At 36.2% G+C, this 21,001-nt stretch overlaps 1 protein-coding gene across 3 annotated transcripts; it reads right to left on the bottom strand.

Annotated features, from left to right (window-relative positions):
* Positions 1-5,894: 5,894 nt before the first annotated feature.
* LOC121418660 lies at positions 5,895-19,546 on the bottom strand. Of its 3 annotated transcripts, none has more exons than XM_041612653.1 (11): positions 19,242-19,546; positions 16,960-17,148; positions 14,820-14,956; positions 14,137-14,400; positions 12,892-13,124; positions 11,712-12,147; positions 10,634-10,946; positions 9,451-9,664; positions 7,908-8,201; positions 6,624-6,645; positions 5,895-6,031 (listed from the first exon to the last, which is right to left on the bottom strand). In XM_041612653.1, exons 1-11 carry the CDS (start codon positions 19,311-19,313, stop codon positions 5,992-5,994), a joined length of 2,214 nt encoding a protein of 737 aa, XP_041468587.1. In that variant the 5' UTR covers positions 19,314-19,546; the 3' UTR covers positions 5,895-5,991. The 3 variants fall into 3 exon arrangements, with proteins under 3 accessions (XP_041468587.1, XP_041468594.1, XP_041468578.1); XM_041612660.1 differs by having other exon boundaries at positions 5,954-6,031; positions 6,624-6,665; positions 19,242-19,545; XM_041612644.1 differs by lacking the exons at positions 5,895-6,031; positions 6,624-6,645 and having other exon boundaries at positions 7,338-8,201.
* Between the last annotated feature and the right edge of the window lie 1,455 nt (positions 19,547-21,001).

Raw genomic sequence — 21,001 nt, 5'->3', positions numbered from 1 at the left:
TAAAAAACCCCACAGAAACGGCTCGCGCAAGAGTCTAACACGTTGACCACGCAATACGTCGTGAACATCTCCTAAAGTTTGTTCAAAAAAACTTAGCCTTAAAAAACAAACCTCATTTCACCATATGAATAAGATAATCTTTTGAAAAGCGTTTAGTTTGTTGGGACCTAATTCGCTTGAATTAAATATTAATTCCTACATATGTAAAAAAGATTGTATGAACATTTTGTTCGCAATTATGTTACCTGCAGATATTCAGATGCATGAAACAAAGAAATATGGTTTTTAGCTGCAGACTATCTCTTTTCTTCGTCTAAAAATTGCAGCACTCCTCCCCTCTCTCTCCAGCAGTCTCCTTTCTATATCTGGGCGACAGTGGCATCTGCATTGCTCTCTTGCGATTTACCAACTCAAAAGACCTGCATTTTGTTGTTGAATAGGCTCATTTTGTAGTTGAATTTTGTCTGTTTTTACAGTATTGATATGCATACCTTCTTGATACGTTTGCATTTATCTAGCTATTTATAAAGCACATATACAGGGACTGCTTCTGCAGTTATATGCGCTATCATGGCTATATAAATAAGATTTTGAATTATTATCATTATGGGGCAGATAGACGTGTGTGTGTGTGTGTGTGGGGGGGTGATCCCCCCACCGCTTCCGCGGCCCTGTCTCTACCCCTCTACAGGACAAGAAAAATCAGATTGACAGAACTAAAAAGTTTGAGGGAAATCGGACGAGTAATAAAAAAGTTATGAAATTTTAATGAAATGAAAATCACTGGGCAATTAACAACTTTGTGACATCATACGTGCACTACTAACCATTATTTTATCTGCTAGTATATCAATACTATGAAATTTTACTGTTTCGAAATTTTGATTTCCTCAAAACTTTTACCAGGATATCTCGATGATAGATAAGTTTTTTTTCATGTTTCCATTATTACAGACTTTATATTAATTAATGATTCAATATTTATAATTGAGTTATTAAAGGTATAAGTATAGACAAGCTCAATATTTTGAGTTCATTAGATATTTTAAGGCCTACGTACATAACAATATGAAAATGTTAACTTGAAGTTCTGAATAGATTATGTGATTGGTCAAATGATGAATTTTTACAGTATGAATGCAAAATAAATGGTTAGTGGTACATTCATTCAGAAATTTGTCTTGTGATTTTTCTAGTTCTTCATGATTAAAATTTCATAACTTTCTTTTAGTTGTGCAATTTTCCTCAAACGTTTTATTGTTTTATTCATCTGGTTTTTCTGCTTGGATAGACTTTCTTTTTCAGCATTATCCCCTCTTGCTTAAGGCCCAATTCTGAATTGTTTCTTCACAATGTACATATTTTGTTCAAAATCAATTTCCTTGTACTTCATCAAACCCTTTCATTCTTTCTCACTCTTCTCCCATTTCCCCTCTCTATTCATCTATCTCAGTCTTTTATCACAGCTACTACTGAACTTTGTCCAATAGGTGCGTACTACCAAGCATTGCTGCAAATGTATACTCTGTGATTTGATAAATATTTCAGGTTGGGAAAACTTCAGAACAAGTCAATACCAGAAGGTCTATTAGGAAAATACTATAAAAAAAACAACCAGTTGCCCTCACACATTCTTTGAGCACTTTGCTCAGCATCTCTAGACAATATCTTTCATATGTTCATTTTCAATACAAAATCACATTGGAATACAGTGGATTAAAAAACGTTGTTTCCTCTTTATTTGAAATGCATTCAGAAAGATATCTGATATCAGCTCTGTTATAAACTCAAATGGTTTTCGGAACTTTTTTACGTAATATCAACAATAACCTTTAGACAATAATGTGGTAACAGAATGACTTTAGATGGTTTTGGATATATGTTCAACTTCATACAAATGAGAAAGTAACCCTATTCCCTTTGTTTTTTTATATCACTTTGAAAACAACTATACCATAATCATTCACAAAAAACAATTCATAAAATGATACAATACTATGTTCATTGACAATGACATATGACCTTAATCATGCAACCTAAGATTGTCAGTGATGCTTGATTACCTCTACAAAGTCAGTTGGCAAGGCCTAAAAAAGTAGCTTCTTTTATCCAAGTGATATTCATGACTAGGTTTTTGCATAGTTAATGAGCTTGGTGCGAACCAAAACACCTCTTTTTATTCGGCCATTGCTGCTCTAAATATTTTATGTTTTTGGTATCTTTGTAAAGAAGAATTATTCTTTCAGGTCATGTGTTTGGATTTTTAAAAGGATGTTGTAATATAGGGACAACTTTTGATAGAAAACATGAAACAAAATAATTTTTTCATGCAACAAATGCTGTTTTCACACTTAATTTCTGTTCAAGCACAAATGATTTTTAGATCATGATAAAGCTGAAGATCTAAGCTTTAATATCATATGATTTTTATAAGATGTATCTTAGATGGGTCAGCAGCCAGCTTTTCATAGGTCAAGAACATTTAGCAGCTCAAAAACAAGAATACTGCGCTCCGATTGGTCATAGAAACCACACACCCACGCAATTTCCAATGTTCCCCACACTGATCCTCTGCAAGGTCACACTCAGCAAGTGGTACATGAAATCTCTTCAAATTAGCCGCGACTGTTGTTCTGAAAACATTATTCAGCCAATCAGAACTCTGGATTTTATGTTACTTGGAAATTTTAGAAATCTCGTCTTGCATCTTGATGGAAAAAGCTGGCTGATGACCCATCTAAAAGATGCCACATATCAAGAGTGACACTGTAAGAAAGTATAGAGTTTGAGCTTTCTGATGATATAAATAATGTTGGTGCCTAAAACGCAAAATGTTGCACAATTTGCAAGTGAAAACAGAGGAAGAAAATTCTGTTTAATGCATCTTTTCAGGTAAAAAATTCACTTATTTATCAAAATATTTCATTCAAAAGAAATGACCAATATAAAAGAGCAACATTTACTCTTGCCCATTGTACAAAAATAATCAATATTACTCAAGGAGAAAGTGGTATCTCACAATTCAAGAGATTTTGCAGGGACATGAATTCAGCCACGATAGGACTTGGATAAATCTTGGTCATTTGCTCATTAACACAGGGGCTTGCCGACTGACTGTACAGTGCGTATAAAAAAAAACGGGACAGATTTGAAAAGTCAAATTATGTCTATATTTTGGTGTCAATAGGTGCTCTGAAATGTTATACTTCAATTGTCATTAAAATGATTTAGTTTCGTTCATGCTTGAGTGGAATGTTTTTGTCTCGAGCTAAAAAGGAGGCTTGCGCCAAAATGGCATGAAATGATAAATATGATGGTCGGACTTCTTGCTAATCAGCAGATTTCCTCTCAACATTTTCATTATCTTTGCCATAATTTTCGAATTATGTGGTCAAAATATTTTCTTCTTTAGGTAAGAACAATTTTTTTTTACCGAAGTATGGGAGAGAGTGTTTTTATTTTTTTTCAAATCCTTTCATTGTGTGCTACAAAGGTTATGGTACCTTTGGACAGTGACATACTGACGATTGGGGGCTCGGGGTGCTCCCCCCTCCACCCCCCCCCCAAAAAAAAGTGGAATGCCTCTGGCTGTCTCACCTGCATCACGCTATTCAACATAGCAGCAGTGCTGACTTTGAAAACTACTATAAAATAATTATTCACAAAAAACACCATTCATATGATACAATACTACGTTCATTGACATTTGACCTTGATCATGTGATCTAAAACTTGTCAGTGATACTTGATTACCCCTATATCCACATTTTATATCTTTATATTTTATATTTATATACTTTGAAAGTTATGACTGCAATCTAATAATTACATTCAAAATGGCCAAAGTTCAATGACCTTAAATGAGATTTGACTTAGGTCATGTTACCTGAAACTCGCATGAGATGTTCAGTGATACATGATGACTTGTACGTCCAAGTTTCATGAATCAGATCATAAACTTTCGGAGTTATGTCATTTCAAAAACTTAACCTTAGGTAAAGATTTGATGTTGACGCCGCCGCCGTTGGAAAAGCGGCGCCTATAGTCTCACTCTGCCAAGCAGGTGAGACAAAAATGACATGCCTTTATCATTTGCAATTTTTCAGGATGATCCGTTCATAAAAATGAAACATAAAGGCATTAATTCAGAAAGAGTAAGACTTAAGCTACATCATATCAAAAATTGGGCGAAAATTGACCAATATTCACGTAGTTAGAGCCAAATTTGCATAATTATCATGACGTCATAACAAGCAAAATGGATATTTTGACTTCTGACGCCATTTTGATGACGTCATAATATAATTGAGGGACAATGGTGACACGAAATCCAATCTACAACTCATACTCTATCGATATATGAAAAAAAATTGGGGGTCAACGGACTTTTCAAAGAGCTACAGTGAATTTTCAATAGGTATGATTTTGCCCATATATGGCCTATAGTGAGAGCTCGCCTCCAAGTTTTATGAACTAGACCAACAGTTATGATGGTAATTCGACAAATACCCCCAACATGGCCAAAGTTCATTGACCTTTGCCCTTGGTCGTGTGACCTGAAACTCGCACAGGCTGTTCAGTGATACTTGATTACTCTTTGTGTCCCAATTTTATGAACTAGACCAATACAGTGTATTGGTCTAGTTCATAACACTGGGACACAAGAGTAATCAAGTATACACTTTCAGAATTATGATGGTAATTCAAAAAATACTCCAACATGGCCAAACTTCATTGACCTTAAATGACCATTGACTGTGGTCATGTGACCTGAAACTCGTACAGAATGTTCAAGGATACTTGATTACTCTTATGTCCAAGTTTTATGAACTAGACCAACATACTTTCAAAGTTATGATGGTAATTCAACAAATACCCCAATTTGGCCAAAGTTCATTGACCCTAAATGAGCTTTGACCTTGATTATGTGACCTGAAACTTGCACAGGATGTTCAGTGATACTTGAATACTATTATGTTTAAGTTTCATGAATGAGATCCAAAAACTTAGTTTTGATTGTAATTCAACAGATACCCCTAAATCGGCCAAAGTTCATTGACCCTAAATGACCTTTGACCTTGGTCATGTGATGTGAAACTCATGCAGGATGTGTGGTGATACTTGACTAATCTAATGTCCAAGTTTAATGAACTAGGTCCATATATTTTCTAAGTTATGGTGACATTTCAAAAACTTAACCTCAGGTTAAGATTTTGATGTTGATTCCCCCAACATGGTCTAAGTTCATTGACTCTAAATGACCTTTGACCTTGGTCACGTGACATGAAACTCTAATAGGATGTTCAGTATAAAGTGATAAACCTTATGGCCAAGTTTCATGAACTAGGTCCATATACTTTCTAAGTTATGATGTCATTTCAAACACTTAACCTCAGGTTAAGATTTGATGTGGAAGCTGCCGCCGCCAGAAAAGCGGCGCCTATAGTCTCACTCTGCTATGCAGGTGAGACAAAAACTTTTGAATGAAGACCCCAGATTTTATAGTTAAGGAATGGTCCCCCTGGGCATATATGCACTGTTAAGATTCACTTAGAACTGTGAGTCTTTCCAAGAGACTGGCACATCGTAGTGGCATGGCTCAGTGAGTGTGGTGCAGCTACTCTTGTCCTCTTTGGAATCCCCGATTGAGAGTGGGATCCTTTGGCATAACCATGTTCCTGAGTCGCAGCTCGCTTGGTTGGCCGGCCCCTTGTTAAGCTTCTCCTACCCCCAAGCTTCACTTTTCTCCTGGCGATTGACAATGGTTGAACACCAATGCTGGGCCCAGAGGTGAGAGGTAACTGATCAGTAGCCTTGGTCTTTGATGATGTACATGTGCGCTTTGCAAAGTTGATACCATTATAACGACCAAACATACTCATGGCTGAGGTTAAACTGTTATTCCCTTTCAACTTTGAATAGCTTTTCAACATTTTCTTGACAGGGCCCTCAAACACCTCAGGATCTCCTTGAAGTCTTCGTTTCATGTCTTCAAACATTTCCTGAAGACCTTCCTCCAAATGATTTGGAACTGAAACCAAAGAAAAGAAAATACTTCAAGTCAACAGGCACATGTATTACATAGATAAAAAAATACACAAATGAATGATAAACATGATTTAAAATAAAAATAACAGTGATTCAAAAATAGGTTAAATTTTGATTTATCAAACAAAACATAACTACAGTAACTGTAACATGTGAGAGCTGTTTAAAAAGGCAATTGCAAATCAAAATGCTTTGAGGTCGATTCTCAAATAAGGTAACTGGTTGATTCCAAAGTGTTTCAATGAACTTTACTGCCTCATAAAAAATGCTGATGCATGCACAACTCTATTAAAGGCATGATCCTCATCAAATTGGAACAAGTTGTACAATTTGCATAGTTCAGATGTTATTGAAAATTTATTATAGGGAAAAATATCAAATGCACATACTTATTATTTTTAGTTAAACTGATAAACATATCTATGGATGAATCGATAGATGCCTTCATTATTTTTTACTCACTTTGCTTTTTTTATCTGTGAAAATTTAACAAACAATGACTGATATTTATGATATTGTCTATCGGGACATGAAGATTAATGGTTTAAAAACACATATCAAATAATTCTACTTACTCATGCAAAATGATCAGATGCTCTTAATCCATTGGCACAAAACTTGAGGTAACACATCATAAAAGTCATGCAGAACAAGAATGGAAAATGAAGATAATAAAAAATGAATTATATTCAACACATGAATGACATTTAGAATCTGTTAGATTTTGAACATTCAACACTGTTGATCATTTATGATTTGCATCGTACCTGATTGATACAAATTTTTTGGGATAAAACCTCCAACCCGGGGGGGGGGGGCACTTACATTGACGAGTGGATACCATGCGTGACCAAAAAACATGTAAAAGGGATGTCTTTTTCAAGATAGGCCATGTTATGGACGTAACATAATAAGGGTGTCAAAAAAACTAAAACAAATGAAAAAAAGGGTTTCCATAGGAGAGCTACGCATTTAGGGTCAAAATTTGCGAGGGTATAAAAACTCAAGACAAAAATGTTTTATAAAGCAAGTACTTTTTGCCAAAAGAATCAACACTGTGTTAAGATTACGATTTGCGTGAGTGGGGCTGTACTAAAACCAATGATGTAGGTAAAGGTAAAACCCACGACCCACGTCCGTAACATAATTGAAATATCGCTGTACTTGTTTAGGGCTTCAATTCAGGGAATACTTGGGTTTTCAGAATATGGAAAACATGTGTTAAGGTGATTTTTGAGATCTCATGGTCACGCATGGTATCCACTCGTCAACCGACCCCCCCCCCCCCCCCGAATCAACCCCCCAAACCCTTTCCCTGTTCAATCACCTTGCCTGCTGCTTCTTCCTCTTGTGAAAGTGTTTCTGTTAGACACATGCATTGAAACATGAACATGTAAAATGGATGGCAAATAACAAATTCATGCAAACATGATCAAAATAATTCATGCACAAAAAAATATGAACAGACAAATGTAGAACACTATTATTTGAGTGGAATGCTTTGTTAATCCATGATTCATCATGAAAATGTTCATTGTTTTGAGGTCAAATCAATGAGAATACAACACTATATTGTGATTACTTTCATGCATGTAACTTGTGATTGCCTATTTTTTCTGTATTCATTACTCTGAAATTGGAGAATAAAATAATAACAGTAATAATAATAATGTCACTACTCTCAGAATATTTATCAGAATATAAATAAATACTGATTTGTAACATCACTTTGTCACATGATACGACTTTGTTTTAAATTCATTTTTAAGAGCATAGTGGCACTCATGTCATCTATAGATTGAATAAAACATGTTTTTTGGTATTTGTCAATTTCAATGAATAGTACGAATGTAACTCACCATTTCCTGAACTACTGCCACCATGAAGACGTCTATCAAAAGCATTGTGAAAGTCTCTTTGAACTTCCAAACTCTGGATACGCACAAGCTGTGGGTCTTGGACTTTCTTTGGTTGCATTTCGAAGTCATCACCACTGTCTGCATCAAAGGATCCAGCCAACGTGCTCCAAGGCATAGATCCACTCGCATCTGACACATCTTGCAGAGATGGTTCTGTTTGACCTTCTCCTGATCCTACCATTGGTTCAACAAACTGGAGTGATTCTAGCCATCTGAATGGAACGTTCACATCATCTAAATGGAATAAAAAAATTGTGTATGTGGCTTTACAAACAATTTGATTTATTACTCCCCCTACAATAGAAAATGTTAAAGGGTCTGACCAGAGATAAGTAGCTTCATGTTTATTCGCAGGTCACCCTCTCAGGGCTGTGTTGCAAAAGTATGTTTCTACAACAAGTTTTAGGACATCCTATTCAACTGCATGACGAAAACACAACACAAAATTCAATAGAATGCCGATATTCTCAGTTCTCACATTAACTAGGGTTTTGCTAAAGCCCCTACATGTCAACCAAGGGTGTTTCTCGGCAATTTGTTCTAACTTCTGTTTTTAAACAGGCCGCCATCAATTCAAGCCTAACCGCTCACGATGGCGGTCTCCTGCGTTCATTTTTTACATTATATGTATATGTTTACATTTATAAAAGATTAATTTATACTCACATCCTTATTTGTATTTATTATGTAATATGACCACATTGTTTATATTATGAATTATTTTGTATTTTGTAATTATAAATAATTTTGTATTGTGTTTTTGAACGCAGAAATAAATGCAAACAAACAAACAAACAAACAAACTTTGTGCCTGCAAAGTTATTTGTCTCCTCCATTCCAGAGAGCTGTTACGTAATAGATGCAGCGCTGTCTGGAAGATGGTAACGCCATACAATTGCCAGTCTCAACAAGTAGACTATGGTTTGGCTCTAAGAACGTTTCCGTGTATATCATATGCGGATATTGGATGAATTACAGAAAGACTTTTAAGAGAGTTATACTTAGAGATCATTACAAATCCAAGCATCAGACTCGCGAATTTCGGTGAACTTCATGCTTTCCAAACATCTATTGACCAGGCTGGCCTCTCTCTTGAGATTTGTGTACAAGTGAATGAGAAACATCCCACTTTAAAGTGGACTTGAGATCAGAGATATCTTTAACTGCACTAGATGTCAAGTGAAAGAAAGTAAAAATAAATTTTAAAATAGATAAATAAACAAGTGGTACGCCTCTGGCAGTCTCGCCTGCAATACGCAATTTGATATGGCAAGCAGTGCTGCCTTTGAAAACAGCTAATGAATAATTATTAACAGAAGAAAACACTAATATGATAATAAAATATGTCCATTGACCAAAAATGACCTTAGACCGAAATCAATAAGATTCCAATGTTGACGCCGCCATCGTAAAAGGGGCACATATAGTCTTGCTGTTATTCAGGCGAGACAATAAATGAATAAATCATATCCAACATACTTACTTCCAGTAGCAATCTTCAATATGAGAGCCCTTTCTTCTGAAGATGATGGAAGAAAGTTAGTAGATGTCTCGTTGAAATGTTTGATTGTAGCTTCCTGATGTTTGCAGGCACCGCCAGTTCTTCCGACAAAGCAAGTACAAACTCCCACCTTCATGTCCACAGCATGTGTTCCCTCCTCACTCTGACTTCTTACTGTGTACATGTTCTCTCCAGTCTGAAGGATAAATATTATTAGCGAGATTCCATTAATCATTTCAATAACCTTCGTGAACCTCAATTCTTGCTCATAACATACATTTCAGCAGAAAACAAAATATCACAATATTTCAAGGAGAAAATTCCCTTTTGTTACAGTAACACACAGCTGGATTTCGAACCACGTCCATTAGAAATTAAACCCCTGAGGCTTAACAACAAGTATAATTCCTTATCATATATATAAGTTGCACCTTTCACAAGTTTCTCAGCCATGTGACCTTTTATCCCTTAAACACACGATCTGATCAGCTCATCATTACATGCGGATACAGAGTACATATCTGAGGAAGGGTTTGTAAAAATTAGCTCAATTGTTCTGAAGTAATCGCTGTAACGATTTTCAGACGGACTATGGACGGACAACCCTAAAACATAATGCCTCTGGGAGATGCATAAAAATAACAAAAGAGGGAGAAATACCTTAAATCCTAGCGAACACAAATGCCGGGGTGAATAGGGACAAATTTTACAGACATTGTTTCAAACTACTTATACCATGTTTTGCTTTAACTTTTTTTGTTCATTTCTAAACAGGTTGAAAGGTCTATCACAGAACAGGGTCTACAGAGTGATCCAACTCGTAAGAACGGATCTTTTTGTCCCTGGTCACCTTGGTGTCCCTGTTCGCCCCGTTTTACGGTATATGAATAATGGGAGTATACTAACAATATAATTTTGAACAATATGTCAATGAAATCATAATAATAAAGTTAAGACTATAAAGTCAACCTTTCAGAAGTCAACGTTGCATAACTTGAATAATTGCCTTAAAGTCGAAGGCCATTTCAAGTCTTTTATTCTTCAAATTCTATTTTTTACCCCTCATAAGTATAATTTTGAAGCTATTTGTTAAGTCCCAACAGATTTGAATAAAGCAATCATGAGTTTAAAATAAGGAGCATTTCTAGCTCAATGAAACACTTACTCTTGTAACATCTTCTTTCTTGATGGAACATGTGACCTGCCTTGCCATCCTCCAAGCGGGTGTCCTCTGGTTGGCCACTGCCACCAGCTTCCGTTGGTAGAAGGCCTCCATCCTTGTGGTCAGGAAGTCTAAAAGCTGTGGCACATTGAAAGCTTTAGTTCTATGTAGGAGCGAATCCTTTAGAACTCGCATGGCAGCCTCTGCGTAATTGTTAGTATTATTTCCCCGAGTCATCAGGTGTAGGCGACATGCATGAGCCCATACCTCCTTCCTGTCATGCAGCCCTTTGATGTAGGCCTTGTAATTTGAGTATCTAATGGTCAGAGAGGATATAAAAAGACAGTTTGCCCTACATGCTATTCCACTGCTTTAAATGATTTGGGTATGAATTGAAATAAAACAAAGAATATCAAACTGTAAATCACAGTAAGCCCGAATTCAACACATCACTGTTTATAAAGAGATATATTCACTAAATGGCAAGCTCAACTACATCAAAACTATCCTTGAGAATGGGTATGTACACTTTATCCATACATAACCATGATCACAGTCTCATATTTCTCCAAATGACAGATTAAATTGATTTCAATCTCATGGTATTATGATGTAGAAGTTGCAACTAATGTAGTTGATTTAGAGATGGCAAGTACATGTAGGCTCTATGAAAGTCATTTATAATGGCAGGTATAATTGTCAGCGCATTATTCCAAATTATTTGAATAAATTACATACTCGTCAAGCTCGGATCGATGTTTACCTGAAAATTGAAAAATTATATTCATAAATAGGCAGTCTCCAAAATCGGATTTATGTACATATTATTTGCATATGGTAATTGGTGGATGAAATACACAGCAATAGCAGAGACTTCTTCTTTAATTACCCCCTTTGTAAACAAAATTCTTGATTCTAACATTATATGACTGTCATGAACACAGCCCTACTCTAAGAGTCTAAACGGAGGTTTTAATCACCAGATGAAATAGAAGTACAACATCTTTCTTTACTATATAATAGGAATGATTAATGACCATGGCATATCATACTGCAATCATTGCTAATCTGGCTCACTCACCGTAACATTAATGGGTCACTCAATGCATGGTCATAAGCAGCATCAACCTCTGCAATGCTGGGTGCATACACCATCTGTTTCATGTGGTTGAAAAGTGACTGACGGTGGCACTTCTCGATGTTATGTTTTCCATCCCACAGCCATCTCCACACAGCTTGCAGAATGTGGAATGTGCAGAGTAGCAAGCTGGCATCAGGATACACTGAGCTGAGGGCCTTGCGCTCAGCTAGGCAATCGTCAGTGATAAAGATCTGTGGTCCTCTATCTCCCTTGCCAAAAAATGCATTCCCTGGAAAAACTGATTGAAATAGCTTCAATCCGGCTTGTATGGTCTTTTCAGCCTCATTTGAACATATCATCACTCCAAGAGGAAGGCCACCAGCATTGCTATGTGTCAGAAGTTGAAAAACTCTGCTGCCATGGCGATCAACATTTCCTGTCATTAGAAATAAATGAATGTGTTTATTATAGGTTAATTTAAATAAATCAAAACATATAGAAAAATACTGAGAAATATTGTCAAAACCTGATTTTGTACCTTTTTGCATATACATCTAGAATAAATGTAGTGTACAAGTTAATCAGTTTTAAATGAGCACTTAAATTTTTTTTTGATATTTTGGATCAGATATGAGGTTTAAACTGTGGTTTGAAAAAAATTGTTGTATTCCTTAGTAATCTTTGTATTCTTTAGTTGTTCTTTCCTTACTGAAATAAGAAAGTCATTGTATTGTTGAAAAAAAGTCACTAAAATCAACCATACATGTAGATGGGATATTTTTTTTATATCAAATTTGTTCTGAGAAATAGACGGCAAATGCCATTAAAAAAGGGTTTGTTCAAAATTAATAACTATCATGTGTACATGTTTTAGATAAATAGGCCTACAGGTCATTTCACCGCATGCATGCAATTTTCGTGACCTACCAGAATTCCAAATCCATGTCTTTTTTAAACCAGGTAAGTATGGCTCAAATAATGACATGAGCAAACAATGGTTTCCTCCTAGTTAGGTTTTTCAAAGATGATGGCATATTGCAATTTTCCATCTGGGAAATTTTTCATTCCTAGCTCAACATTTATCAACATTTGAATTAGTCTTCATGGTGAAAAGGTTGATAAATCTGTTACATGGACATTGCTTAAAAAAGTTATACCAAATCTATGGTAAGAACCATACCTGTTGAATCAATGAAGACAAGTTCCCCACTATGTTTAAGCATAGTGTGAACCCTCTTCATGATGGGGGTGCAGATTGCAATCACCAGCTCTCCCTCATCTGTCTTCTCCATCTTGATGCAGACTGACCCAGCCTCTTCATTGTAGCCGGCAATGATCTTGGAGTCTAAGTCACCAATCATTTGGTCGCCATCTGACGCACCATATGTCTGATTGAAGATCTTGTAGTAGAGCCTGCAAAGGGTATCATCAAGTTTTAATTTTGTATATGAAGATTGAAATTCTGGTATTTTATTTTCTTAAACAAACATCACTAGCAATCCCAGATTTATGAGTATGTTACATGAATACAAAATGCACCTACGTTGTCATTCTATATTCATACATGTTAATAATAACAATAACCATAATAATAATATTAGTAGTAGTAGTAATAATAATAATGATAATAATAATAATGATAATAATCATATCTAATAATAATAATAATACTTATGTAATAATAAGACTACTAAAATAACATTAATAATGCACAAATTGTTCTCAGCACTCTGTGTTATTATCACTTAGCTTGGCTCTAGAGGCTAATATCTTTGGTGTTCACAGCCTTTAAGGAGTTTCAGTCTACCAATAGGCAGTACACAGTTAGCTCACCTTGGTATAGTGAAGCATAGAAGAGATACAATTCTTGCTGAAAAAAATCGTTGTCTGGGGGTACGAACCTTACTGGCTAAGCTTTCATTGAAGCTCATAAAGCAACTTCTGTTTAAATTAAGATGTGATTGATATTAGACATCTTTGAATGTTTCTAATTTGGCTCTTTTTTTTTAAAGCGTCCCACCATGTAGTACTCCTCAAAGACCATGATGGCATGTTGCAATATGAAACAAAACCATGTTAAAACAATGTGATGTCCATGTAATGATGGTAGATTTTTGTATGCCTGTAACTTCAAATCCATAAAAGATTTACAACCCAAATGTGTATTACTGAGAATGAGAAAAAAAAGGAAATTTTCTCATTGACAGCTCAAAGCTTAACAAAATCTGAATTGATCTTCACGGTGAACTGAGAAAGTTTATACCTTCGTTATATGGACATCTCATGAAAAAGTTAACCGAACCCCATGGAATGATTTTAGGAATATTGACATGCCTCAGGGATGACACATGTCACCCTCACAGGCATCTGGCAATATATATCGACCGAAGGCCAGTCAATTTTCCTATTATACTCAATGTCTCACCTAAAACAAAATTGCAAATCTGGACACAGAGATCTGTCTCCTGATTTCAGAATGTAGGACTCTGGGTCAGTCTGGAGATCCATTTCCAGCACATTTAGGGCACTAGAAGGAGAGTGTCCTTTCCTGAAAAGGTCCTCCAGTTTCTCGCAGGTTTGCTGATTCACATCGCGAAACCTCAAAGCAGATGGAATGTTGATAGCATGGTTGTGGTTCCAAACAATCTTGATGATAGCAGGGTGAGACTGGAGGTTGGGGTTTGTGCTCCTAAAGTAATAAAAGAAAAATATAAATCATGCAATTCTTGAGGATTGTTTGTTAACTGTTTTTTTTTAATAAAAGCAGAATATATAGCTTTTCTTTTACTCATGTATCGAATGCTATCGAATCAATGACTGACTGCATAGAGAACATGTACAAGGAATCCCCCTCCCCCCAAAACAAGTAATTTGCTTCTTTGAATATTTTTGTACAGCTCTGATCCTGTTACAATAAAATCATTCGTACACAAATTATGCTTAATTATTATCACACAAGGATAGACAATAAAGACTAATAACATTTTACAATTTGAATCATTAGCCAAAACTCTAAAAGAGCAAACAATTTTTTAGCTTAATCACAGGTTTTCCACACTACATGATCGAAAAGAAAAATAAGACATAAATTATGACTAATAACAGTACCTGCTTAGTCTTCCACCAAATGTTTTTGTTCTCCTCACAGTTAACTGTAGACTGGAAGAGCATCCAGTGTCTTTCATATGACGTGAGCATCCCTCTTTCATTTTTCTCTGTTGTCCATGATGACATCTGTAGTCTTTCTGTGAGAAATACATTTTAAAAAGATGTACACTATCAAGCAGATTTTTCAAAAGGATTTGTTATTACTCATAAACAATTACTTTTCTATCACAATTATCAGCAGTTTAATGAGAAAGTACTAGTGAAAAATTAACAAATACAACAAGTAAATCATGAATAACCACTGAAAATGCAGCTACAAGTATACATGTCCAGATTAATGTGAAAACCAACTTGTGTGATCAATGGATCAAAATATATTGTCACTTTGTGATAAAATCAAACCACTGAAATTATCAGGCTACTACTTCTAGCAAATACACATTATGACATTTTTCCATAACAGAGAGTCTGGAGAACAGAGGTTAATTTGGAACAATAATTTTCAGTCTAGAACTATCACAAGATGCCAGGATGGTCATGGTTGATTAAAAGTGTTTGAGTGTTTTAGCTGTGTCTACTGTTCGAAAGAATTGCATTCAGATTCTAACCATTGATTCAATTCCTCATGGTGATGAACCCATTCATTCTCTCAACATGTATCATCTGTCTATATATTTTTCTATATTTGCATATTAACATTGATAGTATTGTTATATATTCATGTAAGTTTTGTAAGAGCAATTACATTCATTTATTTAGTAATTTCCTCTTTAAGGAAATTCATAGCATATAATGATTAAAGGAGAATGAAACCTTTGAAATAAGATAGCTTACGTGAAAACAGAAAAATCAAATTAACAGATCAACGAAAGTTTGAGAAAAATCGGACAAATAATGAGAAAGTTATGAGCATTTGATATTGCAATCACTAATGCCATAGGGATCCTCACATTTGCAATGTAACAAGGATGTGTGATGTCATATGTGAACAACTTTCCCTATGATGGACTGTAAATTACCCCCAAAATGTCTATTTTTGCTTTTTCTTATGATGTATTTAAAAATCTGCATTACATGCCATCCTATAGAAAGAACACATGATCTACTGATAGATGTGATAAAATAGGCAGTTTAAGTGAAATATATACTAAAGTATTGGGGAGAGTTATTCACAAGTGACATCACACATCTTTGATGCATTGCCAATGTGAGGATCTCCATAGCATTAGTGATTGCAATATTCAAATGCTCATAACTTTCTCATTATTTGTCCGATTTTTCTCAAACTTTCTTTGGTTAAATTATTGTTGTGTTGGGGTTGGATTGATTGCACTTTAACTTTCAACCAGACTTAAATGAGGCAAGCACTGCAGAACGTACAGTTCATATAAACATTTATTAAATATTTGATGATGATGATAACAAATAATACAGGAACATGAGTAGGCTAAGTCTGATGGTGACTATACTCTCTAAACTCCAATCTCTAATCTATCTGTATGCTGGAACAATGTGTAAAGTAATCTGCAATCTGATTTGGGTTCAGAAGTGAACCCCTTTTATATTGGTCTGGTCTAGACTTTTTACAACCAAATGGGTGTTGGTCAACCTTGGACGCTTGATTAAAACAATCTGTACGTCATAACTTTACTCTGAATTGGGGGAGTTGACCTTTTAGGGAGAACATGAAATGTAGTGAATAATAAACCCATAAAATGTGTGTGGGTTAGAAGTTTAGCTGGAAAACGAATGAGTACTACTTTCTAATGAAAGTAGGAGCTGGTATACTTCCTGTAGAAGTATTGATTATGTATTTATATAATGTTGAATATGTGAGATATGTCTTATCATCACATAACATTATTCTTTGATTTTTCTGTTTTGACACAAGCCTACTTGTTCCAAACAGACATTTCACCTCGTTACAGTGACTCTTATCGCCAGCACTGTGGACATTTATTTAAGGTACCTTTGCCAGCCAACTTGTTTGGTGTATGATTTTTCTATTTCCTGTAATAAAATAAAGGAAATCAAATTTAAAACAAAATTTTCATTGTTTTTTGTTGCAGTATCAGAACAGTATTTCGTACTTCATCATTTTTTCTATAATGTGATACGGATAAAACTACTTGATAATTACCTTGAAAAGGATACGTTGTCCTTGACATGGGTGGGTTCTCTGTACCCTCCAAGTACACTTCGAGGATTCTTCGAAGTCTTGCTTCCACTTCATGGCATCTGGTGCACTTGCTTCCAGTAAAGCAGTGAATCCAGCATCTTGGAGACTGAAAGATGTTATGACATAGTCATAATTATCTGGAAGAACTGCCTGTATACAAACAGAGATAAAAAATTATAAAAGACTATGTTTGTCTAGACTATAGGTCAACCCAGTCACATCTATCTGATAAAGTCCTAAAAAAAAGGCTTCACAAGAATTAATGCTTCAATTAAGTTCAAGTTGTTCAACAACACTTTTTAAAACTCAAAACAGCATTTCACCTGCAATGGTTAAAGGGATGGCCGAGGCTGGAAATATTTCTCAATATATAGACTAGAGTTAAATTCACAGAGCAAAATGCTGAAAATAAGATAAAAAATCAGAAAAAACAAAGTTATTGAATTTTAAAGATTTCTATTATTCTGGTGCAACAGTTCTAAGCATGTCTTCACAAATATTCATTAGGTGGGCTGATAATACATATCCCCACTTGTTCTTTTGCATTTTATTATATGAAATTAGGTTTATTCAAAAATTTTCTACCAAGACCTAAAACAATTGGATTGACAACTGATTTTTTAGTTATGTATGAAATAAAAATTTCATGTGACAGCCTCAAAATGCAGCCTTAGTTTGTCATCAAAATCCCTGAATCATGTGCAAAGTGAATGGGTGCACAGACATGGGGTACCATTTTTTTTTCAATTTGAAAATGAATGCCCGAGGTTTTTTTTCAAGAAAATCCTATATTTTCTTTCATTTTTTAATAAGAAATTGGGTACACTTATCGTACTCTTAATAATATAAGGAACACTATTAACCAAAAGATTTTGTGAAATAAGGAGAAATTCAATCTTAACCCAAAATTGTTTGGTGCGCAGACTTGGGGCCCACCATCATAGTTTTTTTCATAGGGCCTAACAGTTAATAGGCCGGTGCTTAGAAGATTAGGTGGTCGATAAGGGGTAGTTCCAATGGTGACAGCCCTCAAGACCGAGGGTCCGCGAGACCGAGGGTCCGCTAGACTGAGGGTCCGCGAGACCGAGGGTCCGCGAGCCCGAAGGTCCGCGAGACTGAAGGCCCGAGAGACTGACTTTTTCCCCCTTCATCGGTTGCCGCGGTCGAGTGGTTTAAGGCGCCTCGTTGCAGCGGCGTAACAGGTGCCTAGCTGTTATCAGAGGGGGGGGGGGGCAGTGCAAAAAATTCTGGTAACTAAGTCCAGAATCAGTGGCTTTGCGAGAATTTCATTTTAGGCATGTTAGGGGGCGATGGTGAGCACGCGAAGTGTGAGAATTACTTAATAATGAGCGCGCGAAAGGCGATCCATATTTTAAGGGGAGTTTCCCCTTCCAGCGCGAAGCACGGAAGCTCTGACGTTTTCTTCGAATTGTTCCTTGTCTGCTCTCCCTCGTCTTACGTTCTCCTATACCTTTTTATTTTCTCGCTCACATTTCCCCTTATTTTTTTTTGGGGGGGTGGCTTTTTTGGCTACGAAGTTGTAATACATATAATTGTTCATTTTTGTTATTCATCAATAGATTCCCTTTTTCATATCAATTTTATAACATTTCAGCTTCCGCTGAATTAATATTATTAGACTTGGAATAGTTTGCAAAAATATAATACTACGAAATCGGACACCCCATCCCCTCTCTTACTTTATGGTCTAACGAAATCATACCATACCATACCACTGCAACGAGGCCTCTTAAACCACTCGACCGCGGCAACCGATGAAGGGGAAAAAAGTCGGTCTCGCGGGTCTTCGGTCTCACGGGGCCTCGGTCTAGCGGACCCTTGGTCTAGCGGACCCTCTGCCTCGCGGACCTTCGCGTCGGTCAAGAGGTCGGACCCCGTTCCAACCATACCATAATTTTGATGTGGCATTAAAAAAGGAAGTTCACATCAAACTCAAAGCTCTCATATCTTGTGAATAAAAATGTAAAAGAACCATATTTTTATAAAACTAGCACGTTTTTGTAGCATTGATAATGGCAAAATCCAATGAAAATACTCATTTTTCACCTTTCCTTTGTGATCAAGTGTCAAAATTGCTTTCATTACCCTTCCCCCACTAGGCCTACTCCAGAAAAACTTTGACATGTCTACTATGTCTATGATAAGAAAAAGAAAAAAGCAAACATGGCAAAACTGCACACAAAACACCTGCTGAGCAGAAATTAAAAAGAAAACAAATTTACCTTCAGTTGAGTGGGAATGACATCATGAGGATTGACAGTTTCATCTCGACTTGTACGGTCAGTACTGTCCATGACGAAATGGTGTTTTTATGAGCTCTAACTTAGTACCAAGATCAGACCATGATCGTGATGATGATCAAGATGATATTTTTCACCTGATATCACGCACGCGGGAATTGGGGGAATCGAAGTATACCATGCAAGATAGCGATCGCGAGCGCTTGATGTTGCTAGCTAGCTAGCAAGCTTGAATTGAGCGCACAAATTAGACTTGCCCGCGAGCCGTTTCTGTGGGGTTTTTTAATGTTTTGGCGGAGCAGTGGTGTAAAAAAAAAATACGCGCACCGGAGGAGACGATTTCACAAAATATGGTCACGAATACTAGATTCTTCATATTATTCTCAGTTTTAATGACTCTTCTTGTAAAATGGTTTCGAAAATTACCCAATAACAGCTACTTATGAGACCGTTCGTGCAGATCCAAGACTCTGAATCATGTACGCCTAAAAACGTAAACAGAATGTGTTGTGCAACTCGTGTCACATGACCACACATGTGACACAGTTCATAATTCAGTGGTCACATGACACAACCCTGGGAATTTTCTAGGGTTGTCAACAGAACTAATTGTATGTTGTTCGTTTTTGCATGTAGAGGTCCACAATTTTGAGAAGGATTTTCTTCTTCTTCTTAATTATCACCATTAGAGAGGGACAGACAAGACTCTGTTCGTACTCCATTAGTGTCAGTTTCTTGAAATAGGCCTACATATTTTCCCTTTTACTTAATTGAATATAATATCAAATAACGTAAACAAAGTTATTTTTCAGGATGAACCTTGGCACGTACCCAAGTTCTCTCTCCTAGTCTTAAGCTTTTTCTTTATACTCTAATGTGTTTTTCTTGTATATGATTTCAAGTCCACTATGGATTTTTCTTCTACTTTTCAATCTTCCACCTACAATATTTTATTTCTGAAAACTGATACAGGGACGTCGGCTTTACCGGAAACAACTTCTGGCGTTTTAGCATGTTTTGCTCTATTATATCAGTGTATATTATTGCAAGCTACTGTGATTTACAACGAAATCCAATTTACTTATCACTGTGGAAACATGATGTAAAACAAGAGTTTAAATTTCGATGTCTTAATACAGGACAAGGCCGCATCTCCAGCATGAGAAGGCCAATTGAAACAGATTCTGTGTCTACTGTCGCAATCTAGTGCTCTTACTTGAGACTTCTGAACAAAGTTCTATAAATCGAGGGGGCACGTCCCCTCCACTCCCCCCTCCCCCCTGCACCGGATCGCTCCCAACTAAAGCTAGCCAGACCCTGAAGGGCATGTCTGATTTTGTTCAGTGACAGGAATTTGGTAAACATCTTATGACTGGCACTTAATGTGTTCATTAGCATGTTTGGCGTCTGCATTTTCAAAAAGAGAGCTGACATCAAGTGACAGTTGAAGAATAATTTGAAGAGACCTCGAAGAAGCAGGACGAGTTTGAGGGAAGCTCGAGGGTTCTTCAAGCACTGTCGATGTCCGAAGGAGCCGAGCGAAAAGCTAAGATCACCGTGAACGATCTCGAACGCAGTTACTTTCATAACGTCAATTACGCCTACAGTTGCAATTTCATGGCTTGCGTTTCAACTCGGTTTACATCCCCGTTTCGTAGTGATTCAATTGTAGGTTTGAATCATTTTCATCTCTGTATTTTCGGATGCTTTTCCGAAAGGTGCATTAAATGGTGAATTATGTC

The sequence above is a fragment of the Lytechinus variegatus genome, chromosome 1 (assembly GCF_018143015.1).
Source record: "Lytechinus variegatus isolate NC3 chromosome 1, Lvar_3.0, whole genome shotgun sequence".
Taxonomy (NCBI): Eukaryota; Metazoa; Echinodermata; class Echinoidea; order Temnopleuroida; family Toxopneustidae; genus Lytechinus; species Lytechinus variegatus.
This window is presented reverse-complemented; position numbering and strand designations above follow the sequence as displayed.